Consider the following 21,382-nt stretch of genomic DNA (forward strand, 5'->3'; position numbering starts at 1 on the left):
ATGGCCAGAGGTTGTCTGTCTTGGGTCAGCAGAGACCTGTGTTCCATATCAAAACAGAGGGCCACAAGCTGGGACATTGAAGGGTGAGGATTGTCTCATGTTTCCCTGGTTGTCTGGCCTCAGGGGTGCAGGAGATCCCCACCCATCTTGGCTTTGGTCACTCCTGCTCTTTTTCCTTCTGTATGTCTATGTCTACACATGGCCTTTTTAGGGTCTATTGTAGCCCAGAACTGTCTCATAGAAAAACCCAATTTCCAAGAAAGTCAGTCCATTCTGAGTTCTGATGGACATTAGTGGGGTGGGTCATTATTGAAAACAGGATGGACTTAGCAGGGTAGTATGGCTGGACGGTTCTATCCATTTGCTACCAGCCACCAGGCAGCTTTATGGAAGTGCCTTCTAATCCCTAGGCCCACAGGTTCAGGAAAGGCTGACTGACATGGGTGGGTCACTGTGTGGGGTGACAGTGTCCATCCTACCCTCTTGACATCCAGAGGAGAGAAGGAAGCGGGCACCATCCATGATGCCCCTCCATTGAGCACCTCCCTCGGCCAGCCTCCATGGGAAAGTGGGAGAAACTGACTCCCAGAGGCCCTGGGAGCCCTTGAGTTCCTCTCGAAATGGTCACCTGGGTGCAGTTGGTGCAGACCAGTGGGACAGAGCAACCCAGACTGTGTGCTCTGCACATGCCCAGAGAGAGGGGGTGATAATGTGGGAGATGAAGGGCCAGCCAGCAGGGGGCAGAAGGGAGGTGGTGACTGGAGGCAGCGAGGTGGTCCAACTGGCCAGCCAGCATGTACAAAGGCACACAGAACACTGGGCTTGAGCCACTGCTCTGGTGGCCAAGGAGAGTGGAGGCCAGGAGTCCAGTTGATAAAAACCCTGAGTTTTGAAAGAGGGGAAGTTCTCTGAGGCTTGACATTTGAGCACCTTTCTTGAAAGCAGGGTGGAAGATGGCTGAAGAAGGCCTGGCCAGGGGATGTGCTCAACTGCTGGAACTTGGGCGCCCAGGGTTCCCAGCAATGCTGCAGTGGTGGGGGGGAGGGGACTCCTGAGATGGATACAGCTGGGCTGCCTTGATAGGCAGACAAAGGCTAGGAAGAGGGCAGGGCCGTTCTGACCAAGCTGGGACCGGGAGAGCTGCTCAGGAGGTCCAGATGGGTTCTCAGCCTCAGCACCAGGCCATCAGAGGCTGCCATTCTCTATTTTGTAGCTGTCCTGAGCACTGTAGGATGTTTGACAATATGCACACAATGGAAAATTGCCCCCAACACTTCCCAGTATTCCCTGGGGCCAGGACCATGCTGGGTGGAAAAAGTGATTTAAAGGACTGGTGGGAATCCTCAGTGTTAGGAGTTGGATCCACCTATATGTTTGGAGCTTGGAAGTGATGTTGAGCATTGTCCACTTGTCTATCTGTCTGCCTATCTATGGGTCCATCCCTCCATCTATCCTTCCCCCAGCCTCACCTGCCCCAGATTCCACACATGCCATGCTCCTGGCTCAGGACTTCTGGTAGGAGGCAGGGTAGGTTTCTACATGGTCACTGAATATGGTGGGAGACCTCCAGTGTGGGATGCTTATCAGGGCTCCCTCAGGATCCCAGTGTATGACCACTCCATCCAATGTCACCACCAGAGTACTTGAGCCAAGAGGAGTATGTCACCTGGAGCCAGAGAGGAGATATCATCCAGGAGGGAGAGTCGATAGGTGACCACCACTGGGTCACCCGGCATGCTGTGGAGTCCCTCATGAATACGGTAAGGGAAGGGTTAAAAGGCTACTCTGGGGGTGGCAGCTCCTGCCCAGGCTTGTCAACACACATACCATGGAAGGTGACAGCTGGCGTTGTCTGGTTTTTTATGTGCATTGGTGTGTTGCATATGTATCTGTATGAGGGAGTCAGATGCCCTAGAACTGGAGTCACAGACAGGTGTGAGCCACCATGTGGGTGCTGAGAATTGAACCCAGGTCCTCTGGAAGAGCAGCCAGTGCAGTGAATGGCTGAGCCATCTCCCCTGCATTATCTGATTCTTAGGGTTTACACTCCATGCAAAATCTATCTCAGTGTCAAAGGTTTGCAATCCCAGATTTTCCCAGGGTCAAATCAAATGGACATCACCCTTTAAGAGCTACAGAGGGCGCCCTGGTGCGTGCCAAGTGTCCTCTATTCAGGGCTCTTCTAAACAGCCCTGCTCTCTGCTGCATGGGGTTAGTCTCGCTTCCTCCCAGACCTGAGGCCCATGAGCTTAACTTGCTTCTCTATGTCCTCCCAAAGAGCACCCACGCCCTGCTGGATGTCCGGCTGGACAGTGTCCGTGTCCTGCACAGGATGGACATCTTCCCCATCATCGTCCATGTTTCTGTCAATGAGAAGACAGCAAAGAGACTCAGGTAGGTGCTTGCTGAGGGCTGGGCAGTGGAGCTGGGCAGTGGAGCTGGGCAGCAGGGTCCAAACAGGGGCCTGAGCTCTGGAAAAGCTTGGCAGAGGCCTCTGGAACACGCTAGAGCTCTTTCTATTCCAGCCTGCAGTGATGGCCTCACATCCTCAGGCCAGAGGTCCAGCTTGAAAACCCTTCCCCTGCTCCAGCAGGCTAAAGCTACACAGTGCCTGAGGCTCTTGAAGCCTAATTTGTGCTGATCCCACCCCCCATCACTTGGTATGTGGCTCAGACAAACACATCCTGCTGCCTGGATCCTTTGGGAAGTGGATAAGCTCTGCACACCCCATCGGTGCATGCCACTTGCAGTCCAGTCCTGGCCTCTTTCTGAGCTTCCCTGGGTAGGACTCCCATGCTTGTGCCCAAGGGCATTTTGATGCATGCTGAATCGTCTACTGACTCTGGCCTGGACCCTACAGTGCTCTCCTGGAAAGCCCAATGGTGTGCTTTCCTGGCTACCTTGCTGTCTTTGGGCTGACCGTCTCTGCTTTGCAGGAAGGGCCTGCAGCGGCTTGGCACCTCGGAGGAGCAGCTCCTGGAGGCGGCACGGCAGGAGGAGGGGGAATTGGACAGAGTGCCCTGTCTGTACAGCAGCCTGGCCTCTGACAACTGGAGTGACCTGGACAGCCTGCTCAGCTGTGTGCGCCTGGCCATTGCAGATGAGCAGAAGAAAGTGGTGTGGACGGAGCAGAGCCCCTGCTGAAGCCCCAACCTGGCTTAGGACTGTGGTGACCTCCATGTGTCTGTCTGCAAACAACCCCACTTCCTTCTCTGGTCAGGGTCCGAACTCACGATGTGCTCACAGCAGCCAGAGTGTAAATGATGACGCCACCTTCACACAGCATGGCCTGGGCTGCTGGAGGACTGGAGAACATTCTGCCATGTGGAGGTCCTTCCTAAGACGGGCTCAGTGCGAGTGCCCCAACCTCCTGGGATAACGGGAATAGCTTCGAGGGGACTGTCCCCTCCTTTTACATTTTCGATGCCAAAGGAATCTTGCAAGCCCACTGGAACAGCCATCCCTGCCCAGGGCAGGGGCACAGACTCCGGGCACTGAGGGCATGGCTAACTCAGCACAGCTAACAGCCAGTGCTGCCAGACACCTGCAGACAAGGTTGCCATGGCACCCAGACTTGAGTTGCTCTTAGACTCATGGCCTCACGCCCAGCCCCAAACACCAGGTTGCTCTGGTAGATGTCCTGGACAGAGCCAGTGGACTCTTCCCGAGAGAACTTCCTCTCAAACTGACATTACTCTCTGGTCCTTCCCGGAGTGCATCACACCCCGCTCGGGTGATGCCATCACCTAGCCATAAATGAATCATTTTGACAGGGTATTTGAGTCTCAGTGCCTAAGATCTCGTCTGCTACTATCAAGTTCTGTGTACTATTACATTATTGTAAAAAGCGTTACCGTTGCTAGAACCCCTGGCTCTCTCTGCCTCCCAGGATGGAGTTGATAGGGACAATGGGGACAGACTCTCTCCTATGGGGCGTTTACCCACCACCCCCACAGTTCCCCAGAGTTTTCTTGAGTGCAATCAGCAGGAAATATTAGAAGGATTTATTGTGGAGAATATTGCCGAGATAAACAGATAGAAAATAAAGGATAGCCTCAAGAGGGCCTGGAACCTTTTCCAACGGGCCCCGACTGTCTCTGCCCCAGGGTTTTTATAGAGACGCCAAGGGGTGGAGCAAAAGACCTCCTCCCCAGCACAGCCAAGTGCAGAGCATCTCAGACACCTGCACTCAGGCCCGTGGTCCTGATCATCCTCTATGCGGACCTGCTGGGTAAAGCACCAGGACCCGAGGACGGGCTCCCACAGTCTCCTAGGTTTGCAGGCTGTGCTTCTGACCCTTGGCAGGTGGAGGAAGGGGAAGGCTGGGGCCAGCAGCGTGGTGTCACTCAAAGAGAGAGAACGAAAGGCAAAGAGGGACACCCTGTCCTCAGTCACCCTCAGAAAGGACAAGCTGAGCCCAGAAGGACCACAGGATCAAACTCATCACCTCCGAGCACCAGTGAGATTTCTGGCTAAGCCTGCATTAGAATGAAGGGGAAAGCAAGCCCAGGGCCTCCCAAAGGCTTCCTCTACGCCACGGCTGGTTAAAGTCGTCAGTGTGGTCTGCCCGCCGCCCACGAGGCACACAGAAGCCCTGGGCTCCTCTTAGGAAGAAGGGCTTGAAAACATCCATGGGTTCCAGACACCAGGGCTTCAAACTCTCAGACCTCGCCCCTCCATCCGCAGGTCAAATTTGGGATTCTGTCCAAGTTTCCCCTACAGCTCCTGGGTCAGGTCACACAGACGTGAGGACAGCAGTGTTTCTGGTGTGGTGGCAACATGGGGAGTGCATGCCTGAACGTCCTCTCCCGAGGCAGGAGCGGCATCCCACATCATAGATGGGTGTGTGGAGGGTGGGGCTGTGGGCGCTGCCTCCATTGGTCCCTCCTTGTGCCTGAGTGCAGGCTGCCAAGTGCCCCGGGGACTGTCAGAGCTCGTTGTGAAGAGGTCGGCACTGCGGTGTGAGCTTTTCCTCCAGGACCCCGTCAGGGGCGCACACCCAGGGGTCATGCGTCTCCCACTGCCATTTGGCCAGCTGGGCTTTCAGCATCTCCAGTACTTGCGAGAAGTGTGGGTCAGCGGCCAGGTTCTGTGTCTCTCGAGGGTCCCGGCTGACATCGTAGAGTTCCCAGCGTTCCCGGTAGTAGTAATGGTGGAGATCCTTGTACCAGCCCGTGGGCTGGCCAGCTGTGGTTCGGTTCAGGAGGTCCTGGAAGGTCGGAGAGACATAGAAATTTTGGTCGATGGGAAATGGCATCTTGAAGCTGAGGTTGTGAATGAGGCGGAAGTTCTGGTGGTGTACCGAGCGCATGGGGTAGGACATGGTGACCTCGTGGTGGCTCTGGCTACTGAAGACAGTGGCCCAAGGGGGCTCTGCCTCCAGCGCTGGCAGCAGGGATCGGCCTGTGAGCTGGATCGTCTTGGAGCCAAAGATGGCATAGCTGGGATATGGAACGTTGAACCAGTCCAGGACGGTGGGGGTGAGGTCTGCAAAGAAATAACTCTGAGCTGGGGTCGCTGAGGGACTCAGAGCCATTCAGAAGGGGTGAACCTGAGCCTCTCTGGAAATCCCATGGGCACACTGCAGGACAGATCAGCAGTGGCGAGGGACTACTTTGGGCCGCACCTCATCACTGGTCACCCATGGCCTGTGAAGCCATTAATGGCATAACCAGAGGCCCTGGCTTGCTGAGATCTAGGGACCTGGGAAAATCCTATGGACCAGAAGAACCCTGGGTCAGGAGGGCTCACCTAGTCACTCTGGGTCGGTCACAAGGTTCCCTCACTCATGGTTTGTGGTCACATGGAAAGGTGGGTGCATGCCAGAGAAAGCCTGTCTCATAACCCCTGAGAACACAGAGGCTCTCCAAGCAATGGGCTGGCACAGAAAGCTTCTGACAGGGCTGGCTGAACTCTGCCCCTCCGTTTCCCACACCCGCGGTCATGTTTGCTCGTTCATGGTGTGGGGCTAGAGAACCGGGCCCTCAGAACCGAGTTTCATGACATACGGTGGATCCTGAGGAAAAGGGAGATGCCACACTGGTTCTCCAGTGGGTAACCCACAGCCCATTAGTACCACCTGGGACCCCACCAGACACTCAGGGTATTGACATGACAGGAACAGGCCTCCCAGGTGACTTATTCTCCTCACGAAATGGAGGAGGCCGTCTCATCCTCGCCCAGGTGGTGGAGCACTACCTATGTCAGGGAGCACTCCAGCATCTGACCCAGGGCAGTCCCACTGAACGTTGGCTTCTCCTATCCCCGCCCATGACACAGACAGACAGACAGACCGACAGACAGCCATACCTAGAAGGCTCACATACGCCTCGCTGACCTGGCCCCAACGTTGTGGGTGTTCTGGGGATGACACCAACAAAGGTTCGGCTGTGCCAGGCCAGTATAGGTTGGTCCTGCCACTGGGGAAGGGGATCCCGTTGTCGGATGTGAAGATGATGAGGGTGTCATTCAGCACGCCCGCACTTCTCAGCTCCTGGAGCACCAGCCCTACCCCTGAGGAGTGGGAGGAGGGGAAGGCTCGGGTGTGAGTGTCCATTCACCCCTGGGCTCTGTTACTTTCTGGCCCTGAAACACCCGTTTGGTCCTTTCTAGAGGCCCAGCCTGTCCAACACCACACAGCTCCTGTCCTTGAGCAGGTCACGTGGCTTCTAGGGACCTCTCATCCCTCAGAACTGCTGTCTCACTAGGCGGCTGCTACTGCCCCAAGCTGTCTTGTTTAGACTCTCGTGTCTGTCCTGCCGAGCAGAGAGACAGCTTGGGTAGGAGCCTGAAGACAGGACACCCCTCTGGGGCCCTTCTAACAGCTCCAGTAGGAACATGGTCCCAGTACCACCTCCTGCCGGGCTTGAATCTCCACGCCTAGACACGCCAGCAGGAACCTGTGAGTGTGACCAGGTGGACGTTAAGGACCGCAGGAGGACGTGATCCTCGGGTCCCCGGGTATCCCTTCTCAGTGAAGCCAGGCGCAGACTCACTTCTGTAATCCCAGCACAAGACAGGCAGAGGCAGGCATTGGGAATTCAGGGACAGCCTGGGCTACCTAATGAGTTCCAGGCTAACCTGAGCTAGCAAGACCCTGTCTCAGAAAGTCAAAGTGAGTTTTGATTTAAAGAGAAGGCACCAGGGAGAAGTCACAGCAGTTGAAGTGCCTGTCATGCCAGGGTCGGGTCACAGCTGGATCCCAGAAACCCACATAACTGCCAGGTGAGTGAGAGCAGGCCTGGAATTCCAGCCGTGGAGGCAGAAATGGGATCCCCAGCGTCAGCTGGCTCACAGGACCAGCCGTGTCTGCAAGATCTAGGTTTGACTCTCAGAAATAAGGTAAAAAAGAGAATGAGGGTTATTGATGTAACCAACAGTCTTATTAAATAAGAAACACAGAAACAATGTAAAAGAGAAAGCCGAGAGGTCAGAGCTCAGAGCTAAAATCTCACCCTTCCGCCTGCAGTGTCCCAGCTTCCCGAAAGAGAGCTATATCCTGTCTGTTCGTTTTTTTTATAGTATGTTGTTCTGCCTTCTCATTGGTTGTAAACCCAAACACATGACTGCCTCATCACTGTCTGAATGTACAGCCCCCTAGGTCTTAAAGGCATATGTCTCCAATGCTGGCTGTATCCCTGAACACACAGAGATCTATGGGATTAAAGGCGTGTGCCACCACCGCCACACTCTGTCTATGGCTCTAATAGCTCTGACCCCAGGGCAACTTTATTTATTAACATACAATCAAAATCACATTTCAGTACAATTAGAATACCACCACATTTTCCCTTTTCTTTTTTTTTTTTTTTTGGTTTTTTTTTTTTTTTTCGAGACAGGGTTTCTCTGTGTAGCTTTGCGCCTTTCCTGGAACTCACTTGGTAGCCCAGGCTAGCCTCGAACTCACAAAGATCCGCCTGGCTCTGCCTCCCGAGTGCTGGGATTAAAGGCGTGCGCCACCACCGCCCGGCACTTCCCTTTTCTATTTTAATAAAAAGAAAAAAAAGCAAAAGGTTATAACTAACAAAAGCAAAACTATATACAAAAGTACAATAACTATATACAATATATACAAGTAATAAATACCTAAACAGGTATTTGACAAATCAGAGAAAATAATTCTATTATCTATCCTATTTTGGTAAATCCAAGATGTATCTAATGCACTTTCTATCCTAGTTAATTTTCAACTATAACTAACTAATCTTCAACCATAACTAACTAATCTTCAACTCCCTCAGAGACCCAAGAAGGGAATAATATTAGCTAACAAAAATAAAAACAGGAAGTGCATGCAAGCAACTTCCAAAAAATTTTGTGAGTTGACAGAAACAGCCAGCTGCCTGGGCAGTCACCTGAGGTTTCTCCGCAGTGTTGGGGCATCATCTTCAGCCTATAGGCTTAGTGTATCTGACAGACTCATTTGTGAAGTAGGATGTACACAAGGTCAACAGTTCAATCTCACATTGGGTGAGAGCAGTCCATGTACCAGAAACACCTGAATTCCACTAGTGTCCTGTCATGATTCAGGATTTTAAATTCTCGAAATTGTTGACAGTTTTTTAATTCAGCTGTCCATTCTTCTTGGCTGTGTATATATGGCTTCATCTCAGCATCCCCTTCTTCTCAACATCCCTCTATTAAATGCCAGTCTACTTTCGAGAGGCATGAACTTTCAGCTGCTGTTCCATTGCACAACAGAAGCCATTGGCCCTCTGCCTGTTAAGCTGCCTTCGAAGAAAAGGGCACCGTACCTTTTCCAGATGCGAAGCCCACTTCAGGGATGGGGCCATATTGTCCTGGCCTCAGAAGATGCCTTTTGATAAAGCCATAACCACACTTGTTTTGGCAAGAATCAGTAGTCCCTTGTTTCGTGTTCTGTCTGTCCATTTTGTCCTGTTGATTCGAGGATACTTTGTTGTCCAGTGGCTAACTTTTGCCACATTGAAAGTTGACTCCATATGCAGTTTCTTCAATGCCCATATTTTCTCTGAAGTAGATTGGTACTGCCAGGAGCCAACATGTCTCAAAAAAGAAAAATTTTCTAAGTTATTAAAACATTTTAAATGCCATATTCTGTAGATCTCTGAAGGGTTTGAAGATGACCTGTCTAAAACATCTCTGCTCAATTTTTAAAACATATCTAATATGACTACAAGTTCTATTGTAATGTCTAACTACTAACTTTCATTTCTTTATATCCTAATAGTTGGTAATAATAACATTCAAGGATCAGAAATTTGCATTACATTGTTAAATGAATGGTACAAATACAATTAGAAATATACATATAGCATTTTCTAACAATATCAGTTTCAAATTTGTATACAATATAAAACAATCCAATCCAATGTAAAGTATTTAAAACTAGTAATTGTCTTTTTCTTTTCTTTCTTTCTTTTCCTTCCTTCCTTTTTTTTTTAAAATAAGAACCTTAAATCTAATCTCCTTTGCTTAGCCTTTTTCCTAACCCTTGACAACAACTTGTAACCAACCCCCCTAAACACTGAAAATTATCCCAGACCCAAAACCCATTAAAAAGACCAAAAAACCACCCGCCCCACACCACCTCTTTGGGAATGTGGCCGTCGTATTCTTAAAATTGCTTCCTGCTGGGTATGGGCGAAGTTTTCTTTATCCCGAAAGAAAAATTTTAGGTTAATTGTCAAATTCTAGGAGAGGTAACTATATCCTTCATTATCCAGTCTGTGTATAATGCCAAAGTTCAGGGTTTATCTCAAGTCCTTATTCAAGTAGTCTTTGAGACTGGATCATCTCAGCTAGTCATCTCAAAATTGCTCTGAGCACCTTGTAGTTCAAAGCTGATCTGTGGATGATGTTTGTCAGCTTAATGATATCATTATTGTCCACGTGGAATTGTTGTTGTTGTGGGGCCCCATCTTCTTTCTGAAGACTTCAGTTGATGTTAGGCCTGGCCGTGATTTCCTGCAGAAAACTGATAAGAGACTCGAACACAAAAACATATATATGCAGCTAGCCTTTTTTCTAGAATTAGTTAGTACTCTATATGACCATTCATATCTTAACAAAGTTTAAAATGTATATATATATTAATCTTGTAAATTTTGATATAAAATTTATACTTTAAGAAAAGTTTAAAGAATCAGAATAGAATCAAAAGAGTTGAGATTAGTAATAGAATAGTCCCTTAATTAATTTTGCCTTTGTCCTGTACCATAGCAGAAGATGGCTCTTTTATTCTGGCATGATACAGGGAGTTTGCATTTTCCTCTTAACAACATGCTTGAGTTTAAAGAAGGAGAGAGCCATTCTCCAACTCCAAAGTCAGCTTTAAATTTTAATTGAACTGGGACTATTAGAAGGCCAATAGTGTTAAATCTTTAGAGAAAAGCAGAAACAAACATTTAGGAAGACATAAAATTTTTTAGATAATATATACCCATACATCGTTTCATTCTGTTTCTTGGGATAGATGATTTGTCCCTTTTCTTCAGTTGTCTCATTTGTCCAGTGTTCTTCAGATTCCTTAACCTTCATTCTCCTAAAAGACAAAAACAAAAACCTTTCCCCAAGACTAATTTTGGGGATGTTTCCTTTTGGCAAGTTATTATCTGATTAAATGAAAAGGCATGTGTTATTGATACAAGTTAGTTTAAATTGGATGTTCATGCTGGTTGATGAACTATCACCTCCTCTAATTAAGAGGTCTCTCTTGTTTAAATCGAACCTTTATCAATTTTGATGGTACCCACAGCTTATCTTCTCCTGTAGAAACAAAAGCAAAACCTCGTCCCCAATGTAATACATACCCTGGTTTCCATTCTGAGGTCAGCACATCCTTAAAGTATATAGGCTGATTTAATTCTGTAGTTTTTTTCTATTATCCAATGTCTCTCTGCAGCTGTTGTTCCTTTCTCATTGGCATTCAGAAAATTCAAAGTTAGAAGAGCATTATGCAGTCTATTTCTTGGGGTTTTTGTTACCCATTTCTGTTTATTTAGCATATCCTTTAGAGTTCTGTTTGATCTTTCTATAACTGCTTGACCTGTAGGATTATGTGGTATGCCTGTAATATGCTTTATATTGTAATAAGCAAAAATCTGTTTCATTTTAACAGAGACATATGATGGAGCATTGTCAGTTTTGATTTGTGCAGGTATACCCATGATGGCCATAACTTCTAGCAAATGAGTGATTACAGAATCAGCTTTTTCAGAACTCAAAGCAGTTGCCCATTGAAATCCTGAATAAGTATAGATGGTGTGGTGTACGCATTTCAGTTTTCCAATTTCTGCAAAGTGAAACACGTCCATCTGCCAGATTTCATTTCTCTGAGTACCCTTTGGGTTACATCCTGCTGGTAATGGCGTTTGATTGTAGAAGGAACAAGTAGGACATTTCTTTACTATTTCTTTGGCTTGTTGCCAGGTTATGGAAAAATCCTTTTTTAAGCCTTTACTATTGACATGATGTTTTTTATGAAATTCTGAGGCCTCCAGCACATTTCCTATCAATAATTTATCAATCTCATCATTGCCTTGTGCTAGAGGGCCTGGCAGACCAGTATGGGATCGAATGTGAGTTATATATAAAGGATGATTCCTTTTCCTGATTGTATCTTGTAATTGAATAAATAGTGAAGTTAATTCTGAAGCATCAGGGATAAATTCTGCAGTCTCAATATGTAACACCACTCTTTCAGCATACTGAGAGTCAGTTACTATGTTGAGAGGTTCTGAAAAATCCATTAATACCAACAGAATAGCATACAATTCTGATTTTTGAACTGAATTATATGGACTTTGAACCACTTTACTCAAATTTTCTGATTTGTAACCTGCCTTTCCTTCTTTGTTGTCATCTGTATAAAATGTACGAACTCCAGATATGGGTTTTTGCCGTACAATTCGAGGCAAGATCCAATCAGCTCTCTTTATAAGATCAATTCAATTGCTTTTGGGATATTTGCTGTTAATTTCTCCCAAAAAATTACTGCAAGATTGTTGCCAAGGTTCACTTTCTGTCCATAATTTTTCAATGTCCTCCTTATTTAATGGTACGACAATTTCTGCTGGGTCTATGCCTGCTAATTGACGAAGTCTCAATTTTCCTTTGTAAATCAAGTCAGAGATTTTTTTCCACATAAGTTTTTAATTTTTTATTTGGTTTATTTGGTAAAAATAACCATTCCAATATAATATCTTCCCTCTGCATTAATATTCCAGTAGGAGAACGCCTAGAAGGTAAAATAACCAAAATGCAATCCAGCTTTGGATCAATACGATCCACGTGTCCTTCATGCACTTTCTTTTCTACCAAGGCCAATTCTTTCTCAGCTTCAGGTGATAATACTCTTGGACTATTTAAGTCCTTGTCACCTTCTAAGGTTTTGAACAAATTAGTCAGTTCATCATTTTTTACCCCAACAATAGTTCGTAGATGAGAAATATCTCCAAATAATCTTTGAAAGTCATTAAGAGTCTGTAGTCTATCTCTCCTAATTTGCACCTTTTGGGGTCTAATTTTTTGTAGCTCTATTTTATATCCTAAATAATTAATAGAATCTCCTCTTTGTATCTTTTCAGGAGCAATTTGTAATCCCCAGCAAGGCAAAATTTTCTTTACTTCTTCAAACATTATTTCTAAAGTATCTGCATTTGAGTCAGCTAGTAAAATATCGTCCATATAATGATAAATTATAGATTTAGGAAATTTTTTACGTATCACTTCCAATGGTTGTTGTACAAAATATTGGCACAGAGTTGGGCTATTCAACATTCCCTGAGGGAGGACCCTCCATTGAAATCTTTTAACCGGTTGAGAATTATTATAAGTAGGTACTGTAAAAGCAAATCTTTCTCTGTCTTTTTCTTGTAAGGGTATTGAAAAGAAACAGTCTTTTAAATCAATAACTATGAGAGGCCATCCTTTTGGTAACAGAGTAGGCAAAGGCATCCCAGATTGTAGAGAGCCCTTTGGCTGAATTACTTTCTTGATTGCTCTAAGGTCTGTTATCATTCTCCATTTACCAGATTTCTTTTTAATAACAAATACAGGAGAATTCCAAGGGCTGGTTGATTCTTCAATATGCTGAGCATTTAACTGTTCTTCTACCAGCTCTTCTAAAGCCTGGAGCTTCTCTGTTGTTAAAGGCCATTGTTGGACCCATACAGTCTTGTCTGTTAACCATTTTAAAGGTAGAGCTGTTGGTGTCTTTGGAAGATCATCAGTTATTGTGCCCTGTTCTTGTATAATATGGATGGCTGGTGACCACTCATTAGAACAATATCTTCTAATATTTCTCTCAGTAACATGTGCTAGTTTATGATTTGTTTCTGAGATTGGAGGGATGTTAATCTGAGTATTCCATTGTTGCAACAAGTCTCGACCCCACAGGTTCATCGTTATGTTAGCCACATATGGTTTTAATTTTCCTCTCTGTCCTTCTGGACCTATACATTCGAGCCATCTTGCACTCTGTTTCACCTGAGATAATGTCCCAATTCCTAACAGTTGAACGTTTACCTCCTGAAGAGGCCAAGTTGGATGCCAAAATTCTGGTGCAATTATGGTAATGTCCGCACCTGTGTCTACCAGTCCAGACAACAAAACACCATTTATTTTTATCATTAATTTTGGTCTTTGTTCATTAATAAAAGTTTGCCAAAAATTTTTCTTTATGTTTTCTCCTGAATTTTCTATTCTCTCTGTTTCATCATCCTGACCAGCATGATATATTCCAATAGGCATTTGGTTATTTAATCGCTCAGAGCAGGGATTTCCTCTATGGCTGCAGGAAAGGTTTGAACTGGATTTGCAATGGGGGCCTGCGCGAGGCCCCTCTGGGAGTTTCCCGAAGACTGAGGCAAAGGATTACCCTGTCTGTCCTTTGTTGATCTACATTCGTTGGTCCAGTGTTTTCCCTTACCACACCTTCTGCATACTCCAGAAGGAAGGGGCATTCTGTTGCCATTGTTCCTTGAAGAAACATTGTTTCTAGGAATGACCTGTCTACAGTCCCTTTTCAAATGTCCTTGCTTTCCACATCCAAAACATCTAACACTCCTCAAACCTTTTGAAATTACTTCTCCTACCCAGGTATCATCATGCTCATCAGCCTCAACATTGATTGTTTCTCTAATCCAATCTTCCATAGGTGCAGATCTTGCCCTTAATGGCCTGATTATTCTTTTGCATGCTGCATTCGCATTCTCAAAGGCCAAAGATTCAATTATTGCCTTACCAGCTTCTGAATCCGAGACCATTCTCTTTACTGCTGAAGCCAGTCTTTGTAAAAAATCTGTAAAAGACTCTTTTGGGCCTTGCATCACCTTTGTAAATGACTCAGATTTTTTTCCTGGTTCCTCAACTCTGTCCCATGCATTCAAGGCTGCCGTTCAACATAAAATTAGGGTTTGGACATCATATAAACATTGTGTTTGTACTGAAGCATATTGGCCTTCTCCAATAAGCTGATCCTGGCAAACTTGTATTTCTTTATCCCTCCATTGTTTTTCTATGTTTTTAGCCTCCTCCTTAAACCAGGTCAGAAATTGAAGTCTCTGGCTGGGTTCCAGAACACCTTGTGCAAGGTCCCGCCAGTCCTGTGCTACTATCCTATTATATGTTAACCAAGAGTTTAACATTTGCTTTACATATGGGGAATGCATGCCATAAGATACTATTGCCTCCTTAAACCTTTTTAAATCCAACATTTCAATTGGAGCCCAAATATTTTGTGTAGCCATTTGATCAGGCATCTGCTGTACGGTTACAGGATAAATTAAGGGTGACTGTGTGAAAACAGGCTTTCTTTCTGCAACCTTATGATCCAGACTTGAAACAACTTCACTGTTAATTTCTTCTGTCTGAATTTTTACAGGTTTAACAAGTTCTTCTAAAGCTGTTATCCTGGCACTTAAATTTACTATCTTTTTAAATATTAAAATGTGGATTAGCATAGTGATAAGCTGCATAATTCCACCAATACTAATATTATATAGTTGTTCCATTGTCAGACTGCCTAAAATTTCGAACAAAAACCAATTTTCTTCCAATGTACACATAAAACCCATTTGTTTTTTAATGTGGAAAAAAATTCTCTTTTAGATAGTTTCCTTTAAAATATCTGATATGTTATGACTTACCAAATCTGCGTAGAACAGTAGAAATCCAAGGGGATTTTCAAAACAGCCACCTAGTGTCCCAGGTGTAAATCCAGAGAGAGAGAGGGGGGGGGGGAGAGAGAGAGAGAGAGAGAGAGAGAGAGAGAGAGAGAGAGAGAGAACACAAGAAAGCGTAGCTGGCTAAAGCTTAAATCCAGCCACGTGTTCCCTCTTGTGCCGAGTCAAGGCTTGTGTCTGGCTTCCTTAAGCTCCGGCCACGTGCGTTGGCTTTACAGGCAGGGTCCTGTTCGGCAGGGCAGGGCAGGTCTGAGTTGTTTGTAACACCTGTAACACCGGCTTTAAGCAAGCAGGATTTAAGCACTGATAGTCCAGCCTGAGGTCAAGCAGACCTAGACCCAGGCTAAGAAGCCGCCGCTCGGACTAAGAAGCCGACCGGCGCCTACCGCCGCCTGCCGCTGCCGGCCGCCTGCCGCCCTTGCGGGAAAGCGGACCTGCCACCAAGCCAAGCGGTTTTTAATGGATTCTTGTCACGTTGGGTGCCAGATATTGATGTAACCAACAGTCTTATTAAATAAGAAACACAGAAACAATGTAAAAGAGAAAGCCGAGAGGTCAGAGCTCAGAGCTAAAATCTCACCCTTCCGCCTGCAGTGTCCCAGCTTCCCGAAAGAGAGCTATATCCTGTCTGTTCGTTTTTTTTATAGTATGTTGTTCTGCCTTCTCATTGGTTGTAAACCCAAACACATGACTGCCTCATCACTGTCTGAATGTACAGCCCCCTAGGTCTTAAAGGCATATGTCTCCAATGCTGGCTGTATCCCTGAACACACAGAGATCTATGGGATTAAAGGCGTGTGCCACCACCGCCACACTCTGTCTATGGCTCTAATAGCTCTGACCCCAGGGCAACTTTATTTATTAACATACAATCAAAATCACATTTCAGTACAATTAGAATACCACCACAGTTTATAAACCCTAAGAATGTCATTAATAAGCTTCCAGTAAGAAAATGTGGTGATGGGAACCTTCTCTAGTCCAAAAGTCCTGTAGCAATCATCTAAATATTCTCCGAGGCGTGCCCAACTTTTTTCATCTATGGTTCCTCCTTGGGGGAACCAAGAACATGTGTCTATAATATAATCAAAAAAGGCTCTAAGATCTTTTTTCTTTACCCTAGTTCCTCGTATCTTGAGGGCCTCTTTTAGGCCAGAAAGGAATAAATCTTATGATGAAGTTACCTGTCCCATGGCTCTTCACTTTCTTACCTGTGTCGTCTCCGCTCTCCTCCAGGATCGCGTCCTGAACCGGGCGATTTCAGGGGGATCCAACAACTTCACCAAGGCCTTGGTCTTTCCTCCGGGAGACGACGTTCCGAATCCTCAAGAGGTGGTTTCATCCACATTGGGCGTCAGTTGCCCCGGCCAGCAGGGCTTCAACGGGAACTCGACCACTCTAAGGACAGAATGATAGAGACAGGAGACACAAAGGAAATACACCAAGTCAAAATTCTGATCAAGGTACAACTTTATTTTTCTCCAGGAGGGTTTATATAGTTCCTGCAGGGTGGGGGGAGCAGGAAGCTGTTATCTGCATAAAGTGGGGTAAGCTAACAGGATGTTTATGTAGGATGTTTACAGGGTGAAAGGGTCAAGAACTCTGACTCAATATCCTGTTGCTAGGCAACCTGACTGTAAGATAATCTAGTTCCCTGTCTTATTGGGGGGGTGTCTGTATTTTTCCACTAATTAGAGATTCTATTCTTATCCCTGACATAATATAGCTATGAATTTATGGGATCTTGATGTATTACAACAGTGGAATACCCAGATTAACATTTCTCTAACCTCAGAAACAAACCATAAACTAACATGTTTCTGAAAAAAAATATTAGAAGGTATTATAAAGAACAGTCACTGACCATCCAGATTGTACAAGAACAGGGAACAACAGCTGCTGATCTTCCAAAGACACCAACAGCCCTACCTTTGAAATGGTTAACAGATAAGCCTGTATGGGTTCAGCAGTGGCCTTTAACAACAGAGAAACTGCAGGTCTTGGAAGAGCTGGTACAAGAGCAGTTAAATGTCAGCATATTGAAGAATCAATCAGCCTGTATTTGTATTACAGAGAATTCTATTTTAGAATTCTCCTGTATTTGTTATAATAAAGAATTCTGGTAAGTGGAGAATGGTAACAGACCTAAGAGGAATTAACAAGGTAATTCAGCCAGTGAGCTCTCTACAATCTGGAATTCCTTTGCCTACTTTATTACCTAAAGAATGGCCTCTTATCATTATCAATTTAAAAAGACTATTTCTTCTCAATACCTTTACAAGAAAAAGAAAGAGAAAGATTTGCCTTCACTGTGCCTACTTATGATAATTCTCAGCCAGTTAAGATACATCAATGGAGAGTTCTCCCACAGAGAATGTTAAATAGCCCAATTCTGTGCCAATATTTTGTACAACAGCTGCTGGAAGTAATATGTAACAATTTCCTAAATCTGTAATTTATTATTACATGGATGATATTTTACTAGCTGATTCAAATACAGATACCTTAGAACTAATATTTGAAGAAGTAAAGAAAATTTTGCCTTGTTGGGGATTACAAATTGCCCCTGAAAATATACAAAGAGGAGATTCTATTAATTATTTAGGATATAAAAATACATTTACAAAAAATTAGATCCCCAAAAGGTGCAAATTAGGAGAGATTGATTATGGACTCTTAATGACTTTCAAAGATTATTAGGAAACATTTCCTATCTATGGGGTAAAAAATGATGAACTGAGTAATTTGTTCCAAACCTTAGAGGATGGCAAGGACTTAAATAGTCCAAGAGAATTATCAGCTGAAACTGAGAGAGAATTGGCTTTGGTGGGAAAGAAAATAAAGGATGCCCATGTGGATCATGTGGATCCAAAGCTTGCTTGCATTTTGGTTATTTTATCCTCTAGGCATTCTCCTACAGGAATTTTAATGCAGAGGGAAGATATTATATTGGAATGGATATTTCTACAAAATAAACAGAGTAAAAAATTAAAACTTATGTGGATAAGATCTCTGAGTTGATTTTAAAAGGAAAATTGAGACTTTGTCAATTAGCAGGAATAGACCCAGCAGAGATTATAGTACCTTTAACTAATGATGAAACTGACAGATTATGGGCAGAAAGTGAATCTTGAAAAAGAGCTTGCAGTAATTTTTTGGGGGAGATTAATAACAAATATCCCAAAAGCAATAAAATTAGACTTATAAAGAGAACTAACTGGATCCTACCTTGCATTGTATGGAAAACACCAATATCTGGAATCCCTGCATTTTATACTGATGCAAACAAACAAGGAAAGGCAGGTCACAAATCAGAAAATTTAGGTAAAGTGGTTCAAAGTCCTTATAATTCTGTCTAAAAATCAGAATCATATGCTATTCTGTTGGTATTAATGGATTTTTCAGAATCTATCAACATAGTTACTGACTCTCAGTATGCAGAAAGAGTGATCTTACATACTGAAACTGCTGAATTTATCCCTGATGAGTCAGGATTAACTTCATTATTTATTCAGTTACAAGAAATAATCAGGAATAGGAATCATCCCTTATATATAACTCACATCTGATCCCATACAGGTCTGCCAGGCCCTCTAGCACAAGGTAGTGATGAGACTGATAAACTATTGATAGGAAATGTGCTGGAGGCCTCAGAATTTCATAAAAAACATCATGTCAATAGTAAGGGTTTAAAAAAGGATTTTTCCATAACCTGGCAACCAGCCAAGGAAATTGTAAGGAAATGTCCTACTTGTTCTTTATACAATCAAACTCCACTACCAGCAGGATGTAACCCAAGAGGAATGAAATCTGGCAGATGGATGTGTTTCATTTTGTAGAATTTGGAAAACTGAAATATGTACACCACACCATTAATACCTATTCAGGATTTCAATGGGCAACTGCACTGAGTTCTGAAAAGGCTAATTCTGTAATCACGCATTTGCTAGAAGTTATGGCCATCATGGGTATACCTGTACAAATTAAGACTGACAGTGCTCCAGCATGTGTCTCTGGTAAAATGAAACAGTTTTTTGTTTACTATAATATAAAGCATATTACAGGCATACCACATAATCCTACAGGTCAAGCAGTTATAGAAAGATCAAACAGAACTCTAAAGGATATGATAAATAAGCAGAAAGGAGTAACCAAAAAAAAACAGAAATAGATTACATAATGCTCTATTAACTTTGAATTTTCTCAGTGCTAATGAGAAAGGAACAACGGCTGCAGAGAGACATTGGATAATAGAAAAAAACTACAGAATTAAATCAGCCTATATACTTTAAAGATGTGCTGACCTCAGATGGAAACCAGGTTATGTGTTACATTGTGGATGAGGTTTTGCTTTTGTTTCCACAGGAGATAAAAAACTATGGATAACATCAAAATTGATAAAGGTTTGATTTGAATATGAGAGACTTCTAAATTAGAAGAGGTGATAGTTCATCAACCAGCATGACTATTCAATTTAAACTAACTTACAAATGCTTTTCATTTCATCAGATATAACTTGCCAGAAGAGATTTTCCCTAAAGTTAGATTTGGGCTTTGTTTTTGTCTTTCAGGAGAATGAAAGCCAAAGAATCTGAAGACCACTGGACAAATAAGACATCTGAAAAAAAAGGACAAATTATCCAAAAAAAAAAATGTCCCATGAAAAAGATTTTCTGCAGTGAATCATGATGATGCCTAATAGCCTACTAGTGACATTTGAAGTCTTTGAGAAGATGATTTGATTCCACAACAATGACTCCACATGGACTATGATAAAGCTACCAAACTAACAAACACACCCAAATACTGGCTTTGGACTACAGACTGCTCAGGACAATATTGATATGGCTAGCTGAGATGATACAGCCTCACATACTACTCCAATCAGGACTTAATCATAATCCTAAACTTTCTTTGTGTCCCCATAAGACTACCAGCACCCCCAATGAGCAGGAAGTAGCCTAGAAAACTATGCCCACATTCCCAAAAAATGGATTATAGATGTTTGTCTTTGTTTAAGGGTTGGTTAAAAATTGTTATTGGTCATAGTCTATCTCTTTCTAAAAGAAGAAAGGGGGATATGATATAGAAATGTATTATATAGAAATGATAGGATAAAAAAGATTATTGAATCTATTCTAAAAAATAGAGAAATGATAGGATAAAAGGGTAGATTATTGAATCTACTCTCAAGAGAAAAAAGAGGATATAGATATAAGATAAAATATAGATTATTGAATCTAATCTGAAAAAAAGACATAGAAATGATAAAAGGGTAGATTATTGAATCTACTCTCAAAAGAAAAAAGGGAGAATATGGATATGATAAGATAAAAAAGTAGATTATTGAATCTACTTTTAAGAAGCAACTACTAGTTTTAAATATTTTACATTGGATTGGATTTTTATATATTGTATACAAATTATGTATATTGTTACAAATTTGAGATTGATTTTGTTAGAAGATACTGTACATATATTACTAATCTTATTCAAGGCATTGTACCTATATAGTTCATTTAACAATGTAATGCAATTTTTTATTCCTTGGAAGTTTTTACCAACTAATTAGGATATAAAGAAATGAAAGTTAGTATTTAGTCACCTATTACAATCGAACTTATAGTCATATTAGGTATGTTTTCAAGGTCAACCAGAAATATATTTTAGATAGTATCGGAGACCATGGGGGTCCAGCCCCTCGATAGTCCCTTCCCAGGGTACGGGAAGAATCTATAGCCAGCTGATAATTAATCTTTGATGAAAAGAAATGAATCTATGTACACAAAACTCCTTAGTCCATATACTTTATTATTCTGTGTGAGTCATCTCTCTACAAGCTTCTATTCTGCTCTCATGCTTAGCTCCTTTCTTCCCTGATTTCTCTCTCTATTCATCTACTGTTCCCTCTAAGTTCTATCTTAATTCTCTCGTCTTAATTCTGCCTCATCTGGGTCCTTTCATCTCCTTCTTATCCAACTAGTACTTCCCCATCTGACTCTTCCTCATCTTCCATCTCGTCCACACATTCTCTCTGGACAAAATTATCCTTGTCCCTCTCCGTTCCCTGTCTCTTTGTCCTCTTAAGTCTCTCAAGAGTCCAGTTATAAACCCAAGCAATAGCAGTCCCCTGGTTGAGCAAGGTCACCAAGCTTGAATTCTTGTGTGGTCATAAAGGCAGGTAAGAGTTTCCTCAGGCAGTGATTGTCAGGCTTCCA

General features: G+C 43.6%; 2 protein-coding genes and 1 long non-coding RNA gene across 5 annotated transcripts in view; 2 read left to right on the forward strand and 1 right to left on the reverse strand.

Annotated features, from left to right (window-relative positions):
• Positions 1-3,777, forward strand: part of Card14 (caspase recruitment domain family member 14) — a 34,735-nt gene extending 30,958 nt beyond the window's left edge. For all 3 annotated transcript variants that reach the window (XM_076543874.1, XM_076543875.1, XM_076543876.1), the window contains 3 exons: positions 1,639-1,760; positions 2,279-2,394; positions 2,937-3,777. In XM_076543874.1, the coding sequence (XP_076399989.1) occupies positions 1,639-1,760; positions 2,279-2,394; positions 2,937-3,144 (446 nt within the window). In that variant the 3' untranslated portion in view covers positions 3,145-3,777. The remainder of the gene's footprint in view (positions 1-1,638; positions 1,761-2,278; positions 2,395-2,936) is intronic.
• Positions 3,778-3,989: 212 nt separating this feature from the next.
• On the reverse strand, positions 3,990-6,776 carry Sgsh (N-sulfoglucosamine sulfohydrolase). The gene is made up of 2 exons (XM_076543877.1): positions 6,310-6,776; positions 3,990-5,487 (listed from the first exon to the last, which is right to left on the reverse strand). Exons 1-2 carry the CDS (start codon positions 6,554-6,556, stop codon positions 4,928-4,930), a joined length of 807 nt encoding a protein of 268 aa, XP_076399992.1. The 5' UTR covers positions 6,557-6,776; the 3' UTR covers positions 3,990-4,927.
• Positions 6,777-16,995: 10,219 nt separating this feature from the next.
• Positions 16,996-19,923, forward strand: LOC143274504 (uncharacterized). The gene is made up of 2 exons (XR_013053123.1): positions 16,996-17,327; positions 19,736-19,923. It is a non-coding gene; the product is annotated as an uncharacterized LOC143274504 (long non-coding RNA).
• Positions 19,924-21,382: the final 1,459 nt, after the last annotated feature.

This window comes from Peromyscus maniculatus, chromosome 8 (genome assembly GCF_049852395.1).
Source record: "Peromyscus maniculatus bairdii isolate BWxNUB_F1_BW_parent chromosome 8, HU_Pman_BW_mat_3.1, whole genome shotgun sequence".
NCBI lineage: Eukaryota > Metazoa > Chordata > Mammalia > Rodentia > Cricetidae > Peromyscus > Peromyscus maniculatus.